The 15,167-nt window shown below is 45.8% G+C and overlaps 1 protein-coding gene across 1 annotated transcript in view; it reads right to left on the reverse strand.

Annotated features, from left to right (window-relative positions):
• The window catches only part of LOC135050314 (nectin-1-like), a 186,817-nt gene that overhangs the window by 104,904 nt on the left and 66,746 nt on the right, over positions 1-15,167 (reverse strand). The window contains exon 4 of the mRNA XM_063956721.1: positions 11,659-11,764. Within this exon, the coding sequence (XP_063812791.1) occupies positions 11,659-11,764 (106 nt within the window). The remainder of the gene's footprint in view (positions 1-11,658; positions 11,765-15,167) is intronic.

Consider the following 15,167-nt stretch of genomic DNA (forward strand, 5'->3'; position numbering starts at 1 on the left):
CCCCAGCATCCACTAGGACGTTAGAGAAACACAATTATGTGTTATAGATATTTGCAGAAAATAAATATGCTGTGAAGGAAAAATGATTGTGTATTGCACTTGTTGGTTCTAACAAACTTAAGGCATTCATATGTACAGTAATATGGGAGTACTACAGTAGTCAAACTAAGTATGTAACACATTCTCAGCCTACTGAGTTTAGATTACTAATGATATATGGGAGTACTACAGTAAGTCATGCTCAGTATGTAACACATTCTCAGCCTACTGAGTCTAGATTACTAATGATATATGGGAGCACTACAGTAAGTCATGCTCAGTATGTAACACATTCTCAGCCTACTGAGTCTAGATTACTAATGATATATGGGAGCACTACAGTAAGTCATGCTCAGTATGTAACACATGCTCAGCCTACTGAGTCTAGATTACTAATGCTATATGGGAGTACTATGATAGTAAAACTTAGTATGTAACACATTCTTAGCCTACTGAGCTTAGATTGCTAATGATATATGGGAGCACTACGGTAAGTCAGACCCAGTATGTAACACTTTTTCAGCCTACTGAGTCTAGATTACTAATGATATATGGGAGTACTATGATAGTAAAACTTAGTTTGTAACACATTCTTAGCCTACTGAGCTTAGATTACTAATGCGATATGGGAGTACTACGGTAAGTCAGACTCGGTATGTTACACAATCTCAGCATACGGAGCCTGGATTACTAAAACAAAGCAACGAAGATTAAAACTACATTGAAAATCCTTGTCAAAATGAACACTGCTTCTAGAAGACCATGGCTAGGGGTTTCTACAAGGTCATTATATATTTATATAGAAAATATAATGTACATCAAAACCATCCCTTTCCTAATCCATATTGTTGCTCTATACTGCTTGCACTGACGCCCGCTTCACGAGGAACATTGATATAAAAGAGTCTGAACTTTGTGGGTTAGGAAACCCCACCCCTGGGCCCATGGTTTTTAGAAGTATGTGAGTGTCTTCTACATGGGATCTCAGACTGGCAACGTCGTTTTGCATAATCAACAAAAAGGGTCATTAGAAGTGAGGAACCCAGTACTTTAAATGATGGGACGCCCTGGTGGTTGGTGAAGCATTTTGTGTATTTGAAAACGGTGTTAGATAATGGGAACAATGGAGCAGATAATGTTTTCATTACACACTTTATACACTAACTGTACAAACACATTAATGACGATTAGTCACACTGAATGAAGATGGTGACGCAAGATGTTCTGCATTTTCTTATCATGTACATACATTCCCATCAACACCCACATTTTAGCAAATAGTCAAAGCATTCACAGCAGCTCTCCATAGAATTGGCAGGTGGTATGAGCCGATATGGTATTATTGTTGATGTAGCTCAGCCCCACATGTGCACACAATGGGGGACATTCAAATGTTTGAAAAGTCAGTTGGGAGTCTGTTTTTTCCAATCTAATAGACAGGAACAAACAGACACCCAACCGACTTTTCAAACATTTGAATTCCACCCAATGAATGGATGCAACATGTACTTTCCAGGTATGTAAGATGGAAACTCGGGCTGTCGCTGAGCCGCCCTCCAGCTTACTTGTAGTTCTAAGGAATCAGATGTCTAGCCAGTCTCACTAGCTTCTTGCGCCAAGTTTACTTGTGTAATGTACTGAAAGGGTGCGTCGAGTTCATTCTGTAACAGTACAACGTGTCTGGACATGAGACCACGAAACACACTGAGAATATTCTGCCACGGCTCTCTCGTATTTGATATGTCTGTGACATTGTATTCCCGTTGCAGTATTATTTGTATTTCGCGTTGCAGTCTTAGTGCCTTGATACAGAGGTGGACGAGGCGCAGATGTTTGCGAAGTCATGCAGTTATTTGCCCAAAAAGTACAGGAAACCCCTGACTGTACGACTCCGTACGCTGTTGCGCAGCGGAACGCTGGCATTAGTAACAGGCGTTCCTGGGTGGGCATTCCAGGGTGGTGTGGGAGGTGGACTGAAGTAAATGCAACAAAAGACTGTCTGATGGGCGTGTTATGGGACTGTCGCAGGCGTGTCAAAGCAATTGGCTGCGTTCTAGATACAGTACCGCAGCCACAGAGGCGGCCATGTTTAGCTGGAGCGGGGAAGAGACTGCCTGACATAGGTTGGTGCAAATGATGCGCTGGTGGGGGAGTACTTACAACAACCGGCAGATTTACAGCATTCACAGTCATTGAATAATTTATTGTGCACAGTAGGTCTTGGAGCTCACCATCAACCCATGTAATGAAATTCCAGAGGATGGGCCAATAAAGTCAGCAATTGTAGCAGTCTTGTTTTTTTTATAAATCTGGCATTACAAAGGACATACCAGAGAGGGCCTGTGGGATACTTTATGTTCACTGTAGGGGCTTTATGGATGGGAGTCAAAAAGCGAGAATTGGAAGTTCTGTTTTTCCAAGCACAGGGACGTCTGTTGGGTATCGCTTCTTTTGTCTACTCTTTGAAACTGGGTTGAGCAGGTGGGGATGAGACTTAGGGGGTTACAAGGAAAGTGAGGTTTTTGGCCCGCTCGCTTCCCATGAAGATTGAGTTTTTTGTTTTTTTAACTACCAAGGGATTGAAGAATAGAAACCTGTGAGGATGTAGTAGGAACTGCAGCACGTGGTGGGCAGAGTGACAGAACGAAGCTGGACGTGTGCATACAATGCATCCGGAAAGTATTCACAGCGCTTCACTTTTTCCACATTGTTATGTCACAGCCTTATACAAGAGAAAGATTATTACACAGATCTATGGTGCTCAAAGGAAAAAATATAGTACACCTTCAAGATAAAAAATTATAGGTTGATAATCACCCTAAGGATTTCCTCAAAGGAGCACAACCTTGAGATTTCTATTTCTCTTTTTCTTTATTTTATCGGTCTCAACTGGAACCTAAAAGACAATTTAACCTCCTCCACACAATGTGTCTGTTAGGGTGGACACATAAAGGAGAAGATAGTGCAATGAAACCCTTTTAATGAGCGATTCTAGTCAATCGAATGCACTTACAGACAGATGTAATTCAAACAGCATATCTCATAACTTCCCATTAGGCACACAGCATAGCAGTCACAGGGTCGTCATTAGCCAAGGATAGTATTCCAAACAATGTTGAGAATCTAGGGAAATGTGACTACCTCCACATGACCGTGTTTTGAGGTTTAGGCACAAACAATAGAAAGAAAATATAGTGCGATGATCCTTTTTAAAAATATGCAGGATTTAATGCAGGATTTAATGACATCAAAGCACTTACAAAATGGAATACATTTATTTTTCCCCTCTAAATTTTACACACAATACCCCATAATAACAACGTGAAAAAAGTTTTGAGATCTTTGCAAATTTATTAAAAATAAAAAAAAATAAGAAATCACATGTACATAAATATTCACAGCCTTTGCCATGAAGCTCAAAATTGAAAGCAGGTGCATCCTGTTTTCACTGATCATCCTTGAGATGTTCCTACAGCTTAATTGGAGTCCACCTGTGGTAAATTCAGTTGCTTGGACATGATTTGGAAAGGCACACACCTCTCTATATAACGTCCCACACCTGACAGTGCATGTCTAAGTACAAACCAATCATGACGTCAAAGGAATTCTCTGTAGACCTCCGAGACAGGATTGTCTCGAGGCACAAATATGGGGAGTGGTACAGAAAAAGATCTGCTGCTTTGAAGGTCCCAATGAGCACCATCATCCGTAAATGGGAGAAATTCGGAACCACCAGGAGTCTTCCTAGAGCTGGATGGCCGTCTAAACTGAATGATCGGGGAGAGAAAGGCCCTAGTCAGGGAAGTGACCAAGAACCCGATGGTCACTGTGTCAGAGCTACAGTATTCCTCTGTGTGGAGAACCTTCTAGAAGGACAACCATCTCTGCAGCAATCCACCAATCAGGCCTGTATGGTAGAGTGGCCAGACAGAAGCCACTCCTTAGTTAAAAGCACATGGCAGCCTGCCTGGAGTTTGCCAAAATGCACCTGAAGAACTCGCAGACCACGAGAAACTAAATTCTCTGGTCTGATGAGACAAAGATTGAACTCTTTGGCGTGCATGCTAGGCATCATGTTTGGAGGAAACCAGGCACCGCTCATCACCAGGCCAATACCATCCCTACAGTGAAGCATGGTAGTGACCGCATCATGCTGTGGGGATGTTTTTCAGCGGCAGGAACTGGGAGACTAGTCAGGATAGAGGGAAAGATGAATGCAGCAAGGTAAGAGACATCCTGGATGAAAACCTGCTCCAGAGCTCTCGAGCTCAGACTGGGGCGACTGTTCATCTTTCAGCAGTCAACGACCCTAAGCAAGATATCAAAGGAGTGGCTTCAGAACAACTCTGTGAATGTCCTTGAGTGGCCCAGCCAGGGCCCAGACTTGAATCCGATTGAACATCTCTGGAGAGATCTGAAAATGGCTGTGCACTGACGCTTCCCATCCAACCTGATGGAGCTTGAGAGGTGCTGCAAAGAGGAATGGGCAAAACTGCCCAGAGATAGGTGTGCCAAGCTTGTGGCATCATATTCAAAAAGACTTGAGGCTGTAATTGCTGCCAAAGGTGCATCAACAAAGTATTGAGCGAAGGCTGTAAATACTTATGTACATGTGATTTTAATTTTTAATAAAGTTGAAAAAAATCTTCAAACAAAAAAAAAAAATGTTCACGTTGTCATTATAGGGTATTGTGTGTAGAATTTTGAGGGGAAAATTAATTTATTCCAGTTTGGAATAAGGCTAACGTAACAAATTGTGGAAAAAGTGAAGCGCTGTGAATACTTTCCGGATGCAATGGGTCATCAATGACAAAGTATGAACTGCATTTGATGACGAGCGACGGAGATGAAACAATTGAGGGTTTTTTGTTTGTTTTCCAATTGTGTGTGTGATCCAGAAATTATAATGGGTTCAGAGTCTAAATTATCTTGGTTATTGCTTCCTTCTTTATCCCAAGGTTATATTTTAAACAAGTTATACATAAACCAACTTCTCTTTTCTGTTACTGATTCAGTCACACCAATTATTCCAGAACAAAGAGGCTTGTAGAAAGATATTAGTATCCATGCCTATTGTGTAGGCGTGAAAATCCCAGTGTGAGACCCCTTTGAAGTGGATATTCCTTGCAGGGGTAGGGATAAAATGTATCCTGGGGAATAGCTAGGATCCTGCTATTTGACATGAACAGTCAGAAGCTGAATATACTGTATACTAGTTTATTAATGCAAGAAATCAGAGTTATTTGTTGCTCAGAGAACAGAGCTGAATGATGTCTAAGTGAGGGTCTGGATGGAGCCAAAGATACACCCTTATTTATTAATGAGTGATAAATTTCACGCTGAGTGATAAAATGCACCAGCCAATCCGCTCCTGTCATTTTTCAAATCTGGGCCAGTATTTACTAAAAATCAGAGTTTGGCCGATTTGTGTTTTTTTTTCTAAGTCCCAATCCGGGAATTCACTAAGCACCAATCTCGGCAGTATCTGGTCTATTCGTAATGGTTTGAATGACAACGTTCCGAAATACGAATGAATAGACCATCGGTCAAACGCGGCTGTTATTTCATAGAATACGGGAATTCACTATTCATTCGTATTTGGGTGTTAGTTTCTGAGTGCTCAAGTGCGGGTCTGTTTTTTTTCGATTCGTTAAAAAAAGCAGCAAAAAAAATAGACCTGCTTTTTCCAGTCGAGTTAGGATAACCATGCACGGATCAGTGAGATCTGTGCATGGTTATCTATGGGAAAGGGTCTGTTTAGTGTGAAATCTGAAAAAAAAAATTGCGTGGGGTCCCAGCTCCTAAGCATAACCAGCTTCGGGCTCTTTGAGCCGGTCCTGGTTGAAAAAATATGGGGGGAAAAATGACAGGGATTCCCCCATCTTTAATCAACCAGCACCGGGCTCTGCGCCTGGTCCTGGTTCCAAAAATACGGGGGACAAAAAGCGTAGGGGTCCCCCGTATTTCTGAAACCAGCACCGGGCTCCACTAGCTGGCGAGATAATGCCACAGCCGGGGGACACTTTGATATCGGTCCCTGCGGCCGTGCCATTAAAACCCCAACTAGTCACCCCTGGCCGGGGTACCCTGGAGGAGTGGGGACCCCTTCAATCAAGGGGTCCCCCCCTCCAGCCACCCAAGGGCCAGGGGTGAAGCCAGAGGCTGTCCCCCCCATCCAAGGGCGGCGGATGGGGGGCTGATAGCCAAGTGTGAAATTGTGAATATTGTTTTTAGTAGCAGTATTACAAGTCCCAGCAAGCCTCCCCTGCAAGCTGGTACTTGGACAAACACAAGTACCAGCATGCGGTGGAAAACCGGGCCCGCTGGTACCTGTAGTACTACTACTAAAAAAAATACCCCAATAAAAACAGGACACACACACCGTGACAGTACAACTTTATTACATACATGCACACCAACATACACACATACTTACCTATGTTCCCACGAGGCTCGGTCCTCTTCTCCATGTAGAATCCTAGGGGTACCTGTGGAAAAAAATATACTCACATAATCCAGTGAAGAATCCGGCCTTTGAATAATCCACGTACTTGGCAAAATAAAAAACGCAAACCCGACCACGCACTGAAAGGGGTCCCATGTTTACACATGGGACCCCTTTCCCCGACTGCCAGGACCCCCCCTGACTCCTGTCAAAGAGGGTCCCTTCAGCCAATCAGGGAGCGCCACGTCGTGGCACCCTCCTGATTGGCTGTGTGCTCCTGTAGTGTCTGTCAGGCAGCACATGGCAGTGATACAATGTAGCGCCTATGCGCTCCATTGTAGCCAATGGTGGGAACTTTGCGGTCAGCGGTTGACCGAAAGTAACCTCACCGCTGACCGCTGGTTGATTAAATATGGGGGAACCCCTGTCATTTTCCCCCCCATATTTTTTCAACCAGGACCGGCTCAAAGAGCCCGAGGCTGGTTGTGCTTAGGAGGGGGAACCCCACGCAATTTTTTTCAGATTTTTAAAGACTTTAATGAACTTTTTAAGGTACACAATGAAGCCCTGCACGGATCTCACAGATCCGGCCGGGATTCCTTGTGTTTTGTCAGGCAGTGTTTTACTCATCACTCCCGTAAAACACTGCCTGATATTACGAATCACATCGACATCGGAAAAAACGAATGTGCAAAACTCGGCAGCTTAGTGAATGACCGTATCAGGATTCAAAAAGTTGCAGTAAAATGCACCCGATACCATTCGAGATCCAACACCCTTCAAAACGGCAAAAACACGAATATTAGTAAATAAACCCCCCAGTCTGTAACATGGCAGTTAGGAGTGGATTGGCTGGTGCAATTTATCACTCACAGTGAAATGTATCACTCATTGATAAATAAGGGCAATAGTTTCTTATACACAGCACCTTGCTCTGGGATATCCAATGCAGAATACATGTCTAACTGATGGCGTTCTCAGTGGAGATAGGCAGAGGTCTAAATCCAATGTGTAGGTCAGTGCAGGAATGCAATCCATTGATTTTGAAGAGATGTCCGCATAGGGTAGTACAAGTCACAGGTAAGTCCCAGGGCCGAATTTAGGGGTGGGCAAAGGGGGCGACCGCCCCCCCCCCCCCCAACACAGTCATAGCCACGCCCACTTTTGAGCTGAAGAGAGCTCTCCAGGGAGAGCCTGAGGCAGAACGCTGTGCTGCAGCCTATACCACAGCAGCACAGAGGAGCCAGGAGAGCAAGGGTTACAGAGCATATGCCCCTCACTTGCTGGTGTGTGGCTACTAGGGCTAATAAATACAATTACCCCACAGCACAGTCCCATGTACATAGAACAATCACAAAGCACTATCTCAGTCTCACTCAAAAAGTTAAGTTTTTCAGGAATTGAGAGAGGAGGAGTTAGGATTGCAGATGGGAGGAGTTGGGACTAGAGAGGGGGAGGAGTCAAGATTAAACAGTAAACCCCCCCCCCCCCCTAAAAGAAATGTCTAGATCCGTCTCTGGTAAGTACTTGTATATTTATGGTGATTCGGAGGTCAGTTGTGTGGCATTTAAGCTGTTTTTGGATCATGAAAAAAGAAGAGGCTGCCATCTTGGCCGCCAGCATCACTGTGGGGGTCTGACTGCACGTACCGTCTGCAGCATGCAAGTACACGAGGGGAAGGGGGAAACTATTGGTCGACTTGGTCAGTATGTCGACATGGCAAAGGTTAACACATGAAAAGGTCGACACTAGTTTTCAAAAATAATAAATATATTTTTAAAACTTTTTCTTATGTTACTGTCCACGTGGACTACAATTGGGAATAGTAACCTGTGCAGAGCGCAGCGGTAGCGGACACGGTGCACTAATTGGGGTTCCCGGTCACTTTACGAAGAAAACACCAAAAAACCCTCCAAAAACGCTGTCGACCCTTTTCCATGCCGACTTACTACAGGTGTCGACCAATAGTGGCCGACCTAATGACTGCTGACCTAGTTAGGGGGTGACCCAATAATCCACACCCGCATGAACCATAGCACACACTCCAGCTCTACACAAAGCTGTAAGCAGAGCCTCAAGAAACCCAGAATGACCGATGTTCTCACTTTTCATCAAGGTCTTCACACGGTGCACTGCAAAGCACGTCAGCTTACCGGCCATTCCACGTGCGGAGCGGGGACTGTGGCATACAGTATGCCTAAAGGTAAACCAATATGTGAGGTCAACTCCCCACCAGCAATAAGGAGTAATGCACTGTATTCCCTCCTTCCCCAATACACAGGACAAAGACATATAACAGAGTAGAGCTTGTAGAAGTTTGTCTGGGCCAAGCAAAAAATACATTCTAATCTATATTTTAAAATGTATTATCATCACCGAGCCAGCTCCTGTGTATCACGCTGTACTATGCATTTACATTACTAAGGAGATTCTGGCCCAATCACTCTCATTTTTGAAATTTGACGTTTTTGTGCACTATCCACCAACGTGGCAAATGGACGGGACAACTAGCATGCAGTACAGAACTGTAAATACTAAAGGAGTTGTACTGTAGGAATACCAAGTGGTTTTACTTCCTTTAATGAGTGATATTCTTGTTATCACTCATTACTAATCTTAAATGGTGCTCCAGCCAATCAGTTCCAGCCTTTTTTAAACACACGACAGTTAGGAGCTGATTGGTTGGAGCACCATTTAAGATTAGTAACGAGTGATAACAAGAACATCGGCCCTCATTCCGAGTTGGTCGCACGTAGCAACTTTTTGCTGCTGGTGCGATCAACTAATCTCCGCCTACGGGGGAGTGTATTTTAGCATAGCAGGGCTGCGATCGCTTGTGCAGCCCTGCTATGCTAAAAAAGTTTCCTGCAAAACAAGACCAGCATAAGAGTTACTTACCCTGTGCGACGGATCCAGCGACGAAGGTCCCGGTCCTGACGTCAAACATCCACCCTCCTAACGCCTCGCCACGCCTGCGTTGGACTCACCACGCCTGGAAAACAGTGAGTATCCGCCCCGGAACGCCTCCCGCCTGTCCATCTTCAGCGTCATTGCCCGGTGACGATCGTCGCCAGGCAACGACGCATGTGTGCAATGCGACCGCTGCGCATGCGCATTTACGACTCGCTCGCACCGCAGCGTAGAACCGCTGTGTGCGAACGGGTCGGAATGACCCCCGTCAATAGTTAAATCTGCTCCTTAATTTATAGGTTTCTTCAATGAAACACAGGAAGAGTCGCAGGCAGGGCCGGAGGAAGGTTTGCAGGGGCCGCAGGGTAACAAACTTGTTGGGAGCGGGTCATACCAATAAAATTTGCAAAATGATGTTATCAAAAAGTGTAATGTGTAAATACTCCCAACACCGCAAATGAATAGTGCTCCCAGTTCACATTATGCCACATAGTGCCCCCCAGAATGGTGATGCCGCTGTGTGTGGGAGCCTCTGGGCTAGCACCCCTTCTTCCCTGTTAATCCAGCACTGATCACAGGGCTCAAACATTACAGTCCTGCATATTACTCCCATGACCGAGATACAATTGACATCTTGTTCTCTGCAGTAATTATTAGTTATCAGACTGAGTGGGAGTGGTGGCTCTGCATAACCTGGAGGGGACAGAACAGCTTGGGGCATTCTGTTACGAGGATCTGAGAATGGGACATACAGTACTACATCTTCCCCTGTCCAGTTTGTGCCCAAAATAATATTTCTCAACATCCTCCTTAGGGTCCAGTTCTCCCTGGACCCATAATTCTATGGACCTTATTATATTCCATCCTACAATAGTTTGCGGACAGCAGGGACACTGCAGACACGTTTTTAATGCGTCTCACTTCATCCTTAGGGACGGCCAGGAAAGGTTTGCCACCCACAGGCAAGTTTTTTGTTGTTGCGCAGTATTTAGCCCCGCCTCCTACTCTGATTGGCCTGCCACATTTGGATGTCCCACAGTAGTAGCTCTGCACGTCATCCCGCAGAGCACTTTTATCAAATACATATTAAGTCTTCTTCGCTCTCCCTCCCTATCAAATCGGGCCAGAGTCTGCAATTTGTTTCCAAGTTCTGGGAAGCATTCTCCCACCAATTCCATAGTAACTGGGACTTTTTACCACTGTATTCCCTCTCTACTGGACAAACAGAAAAGGTCAGATTCTTGAACATTGCGCCTCTACACAGCCAAGCAACTAAGCAAATCTGCTCCAGGAGGCAAAGTTCTATGCAAACATGTTATTGCCGAGTCCACCTTTCTTTTTGGTCTCCAGCGCCCATCCATCCTAATCTTCCTATGTTTATTATCAACACACCTACTTAGGGGCCAGCTGCTGATCCCAACATCCCACATCACTAGGAAACTGGGAAGAACGTTGCGATGCTCCCATTAGACATCAGCTGGTGCACGTTTCAGAGTCTGAGCTACAGGTGTAATTGTGCCACCAGTACCGCAGCCGTATTCTGTATTCTGACCAGGGGTTAATACCAGACCACCTTTTCTGATAATGTCCGTCCAATAGTGACCCAGACCTCGGCCTAAACTCTGACAATGCCCACTATGACCCATAGCCTGACCCCCAATATGTCTCTGTCTTGTCCCTCATCACAGTGTTCCATCTGTTGCTCGCTGCCGCCTACAGAGACTAGCAACTTACTCTCATACCCACCAAGGTCCATCTCGTGGGAGGGTCTTGGCTAAGACCTGCAATAGGTGTGCCCACAACTATGGTTGGCCATCGACCATCAACGATTCAAAATCATTGATGGTCTATAACCAATGTTGAATATGTTTGCCACCGATGGGGAATGGTCATCGATTATGTACAAGCAACAATTTTTGCTTTTTATTTTACAAAGTGCTGGGCATGGAGCTGAACTCCGCCCAAACACTCCCACGAAGCCCCGCCCATGGGCTCTCATTGGCCTACAGCCTACTGAATTGTAAAGCAGGGTTGACAATCGGTGGGTGAAACCATTAATGTTTACCTTGCAGATGGTTTCACCCCATCGAGGTTACCCATCTGATAATCAATACAATTAAATAATGTAATGGTCTAATTATTATTTTTTAATGGGGTCCTAGTCCTATTTCTTTTTCTCTGCAACTATATCAAATGTAATGGTGATACTCAATCACAGTTTACTACATCACACATTGTTGCAGCACTTCTGCCTGCGCCCTTACCTCCTCCACATGTATGTAGCAGGCGGGATGGCCTTACACTGACACGCCAGCTGCAGCAATCCGCCATCACTCCTATGTACTTCAGTACGCACAGTCAGAGGCGCATCTAAGCATTAAGCAGAAGGGAGACAGGTATAAGTAAGAGGACGTTTCCAGGCGCCGTATCATCAGTCAGGAGTGAGTACCTGGTGCCGCCTGAGAGAGGAGAGTGGTGAGTGATAACACAACTACTAATGCTTCTGTATGTGGACAACAGTGCTGATAAAATATAATAATAATCTATTTATAGGGCACCACGAGTGTTTCGCAGCGCCGTACATAGAGCAGACATTAGAACAATACAGAGTACACAGAACGTGACATTACAGTAACAGGATAACTAAAACAGTACAGGTAACAAATAGCAGCACATTTCCCCATACACACTACAGCCGAGATGTAAGGAAGCAAAGGAGCAATTAGCGTACTACTGGGGGCGGGCAGGTGTTGGAAGAGGTGACCAGTAACGAGTGAGAGGAGATGCAGATTTTGGGGTATATGCAATAGCGGGCGAAATCGCGGCAATTATCGCCGTTTTTTCAATTCGACCAAATTCGCCAGGTGAATTCCGGAAGGTGGCTTCCGGAATTCACCATATGCAATGAAAAACGGATTCGCCAGAGTCGCGGGCGAAAATCGGCCGATTTTGCGGATTTTACCGCGATTTTAAAAAACGGGAAAAAACGGGGAAAAACCCGAAAAAAAAATGGCGTGGGGTCCCCCCTCCAAAGCATAACCAGCCTCGGGCTCATCGAGCTGGTCCTGGTTCTAAAAATGCAGGGGAAAAATCGGGCAGGGATCCCCCGTATTTTTAAAACCAGCACCGGGCTCTGCGCCTGATGCTGGTGCCAAAAATACGGGGGACAAAACGAGTAGGGGTCCCCCGTATTTTTAACACCAGCATCGGGCTCCACTAGCTGGACAGATAATGCCACAGCCGGGGGTCACTTTTATACAGTGCCCTGCGGCCGTGGCATCAAATATCCAACTAGTCACCCCTGGCCGGGGTACCCTGGGGGAATGGGGACCCCTTCAATCAAGGGGTCCCCCCCCCCCAGCCACCCAAGGGCCAGGGGTGAAGCCCGAGGCTGTCCCCCCCCATCCAATGGGCTGCGGATGGGGGGGCTGATAGCCTTTGTGTTCAAAAAAAAAGATATTGTTTTTTCCATTAGTACTACAAGTCCCAGCAAGCCTCCCCTGCAAGCTGGTACTTGGAGAACCACAAGTACCAGCATGCGGGAGAAAAACGGGCCCGCTGGTACCTGTAGTACTACTGGGAAAAAAATACCCAAATAAAAACAGGACACACACACCGTCGACAGTAAAACTTTATTTCATACGTCGACACACACATACTTACCTATGTTCACACGCCGACATCGGTCCTCTTCTCCATGTAGAATCCACGGATACCTGAAAAGAAAAGATCAATTATACTCACCTCAACAGGCTCCAGAGATAAATCCACGGACTTGGCAAAAAAAGAAAGCGCATTTACCCGCACCAAAAACGGACTGAAAGGTGTCCCATGCTGACACATGGGACACCTATCCACGATTAAGATCTGTCAGTGACAGTTGTCACTGACAGGTCTCTAAGCCAATCAGGAAGCGCAACTTCGTTGCGCTAACCTGATTGGCTGATCGCTGTGACAGCGCATCGCACAGCTCCCTCCATTATATTCAATGGTGGGAACTTAGCGGCTAGCGGTGGGGTCACCCGCCGGTCACCGCTGACCGGCGGGTGACCTCACCGCTAGCCGCTAAGTTCCCACCATTGAATATAATGGAGGGAGCTGTGCGATGCGCTGTCACAGCGATCAGCCAATCAGGTTAGCGCAACGAAGTTGCGCTTCCTGATTGGCTTAGAGACCTGTCAGTGACAACTGTCACTGACAGATCTTAATCGTGGATAGGTGTCCCATGTGTCAGCATGGGACACCTTTCAGTCCGTTTTTGGTGCGGGTAAATGCGCTTTCTTTTTTTGCCAAGTCCGTGGATTTATCTCTGGAGCCTGTTGAGGTGAGTATAATTGATCTTTTATTTTCAGGTACCCCGGGATTCTACATGGAGAAGAGGACCGATGTCGGCGTGTGAACATAGGTAAGTATGTGTGTGTCGGCAGTGTGTAATAAAGTTTTACTGTCGACGGTGTCTGTGTCCTGTTTTTATTTGGGTATTTTTTTTCCATTAGAACTACAGGTACCAGCGGGCCCGTTTTTCTCCCGCATGCTGGTACTTGTGGTTCTCCAAGTACCAGCTTGCAGGGGAGGCTTGCTGGGACTTGTAGTACTAATGGAAAAAACAATATCTTTTTTTTTGAACACAAAGGCTATCAGCCCCCCCATCCGCAGCCCATTGGATGGGGGGGGACAGCCTCGGGCTTCACCCCTGGCCCTTGGGTGGCTGGGGGGGGGGGGGACCCCTTGATTGAAGGGGTCCCCATTCCCCCAGGGTTCCCCGGCCAGGGGTGACTAGTTGGATATTTGATGCCACGGCCGCAGGGCACTGTATAAAAGTGACCCCCGGCTGTGGCATTATCTGTCCAGCTAGTGGAGCCCGATGCTGGTGTTAAAAATACGGGGGACCCCTACTCGTTTTGTCCCCCGTATTTTTGGCACCAGCATCAGGCGCAGAGCCCGGTGCTGGTTTTAAAAATACGGGGGATCCCCTGTCAATTTTTTCCCCGCATTTTTAGAACCAGGACCAGCTCAATGAGCCCGAGGCTGGTTATGCTTTGGAGGGGGGACCCCACGCCATTTTTTTCCCGGATTTTACCGTTCCAGCAATAAAAAAAAAAAAAAAAAAAAAATTATTATTTTAAAAAATATATAAATAATATTTGTGCCTCCCCCAAAAAAAAAAAAAAAACCTAATCCCTTCTAATATAAATAGATCTGCTATTCCTAAAAAAAAAAACACAAAAAAAAACATGTTTAAAAATTTTTTATTTGTTTTCACCCTCCAAAGTGTGGCGGAGTGAAAATCGCGAATTTGCTGTCTAAAAGCACTGCAGGCGAATTTCCAAACTTGAATTGAATATGCTGGAGGCGAATTGCAGCATCTGTACCATTGCAGAAAAGGCGAATTCGGAAAAAGGCGAATTGAGAAAAGGCGAATTTTGACGGGCCGTTTTTTTGCGAAAAATGACTGCACTGCATAGGCGAATTGATTTTTGGAGGCGAAAACGGCCCGGAATTCGCCTATTTTGCCAATTCGCCCGCTATTGCATATACCCCATAGACAGTTGCTGAGTAGGAGAGAGCTGTAATTGAAGTGCAAGAGAAGAGGGCCTTGCTCCAAGGAGCTTACAATCTAAGGGGTAGGGGGAGACAGATAGGTGACAGGTACAAGCAAGCGGAAGGTGGCCTGATGGCAAGAAGTAAGCGAGGCATACATGGCCAAGGAATGAGGCAGGGGGTTGGGAGAGCGGCCTCGAGACTAGGTTATGCAGCAGGTCAGCGTTGAAGA

Source organism: Pseudophryne corroboree, chromosome 2 (genome assembly GCF_028390025.1).
Source record: "Pseudophryne corroboree isolate aPseCor3 chromosome 2, aPseCor3.hap2, whole genome shotgun sequence".
NCBI lineage: Eukaryota > Metazoa > Chordata > Amphibia > Anura > Myobatrachidae > Pseudophryne > Pseudophryne corroboree.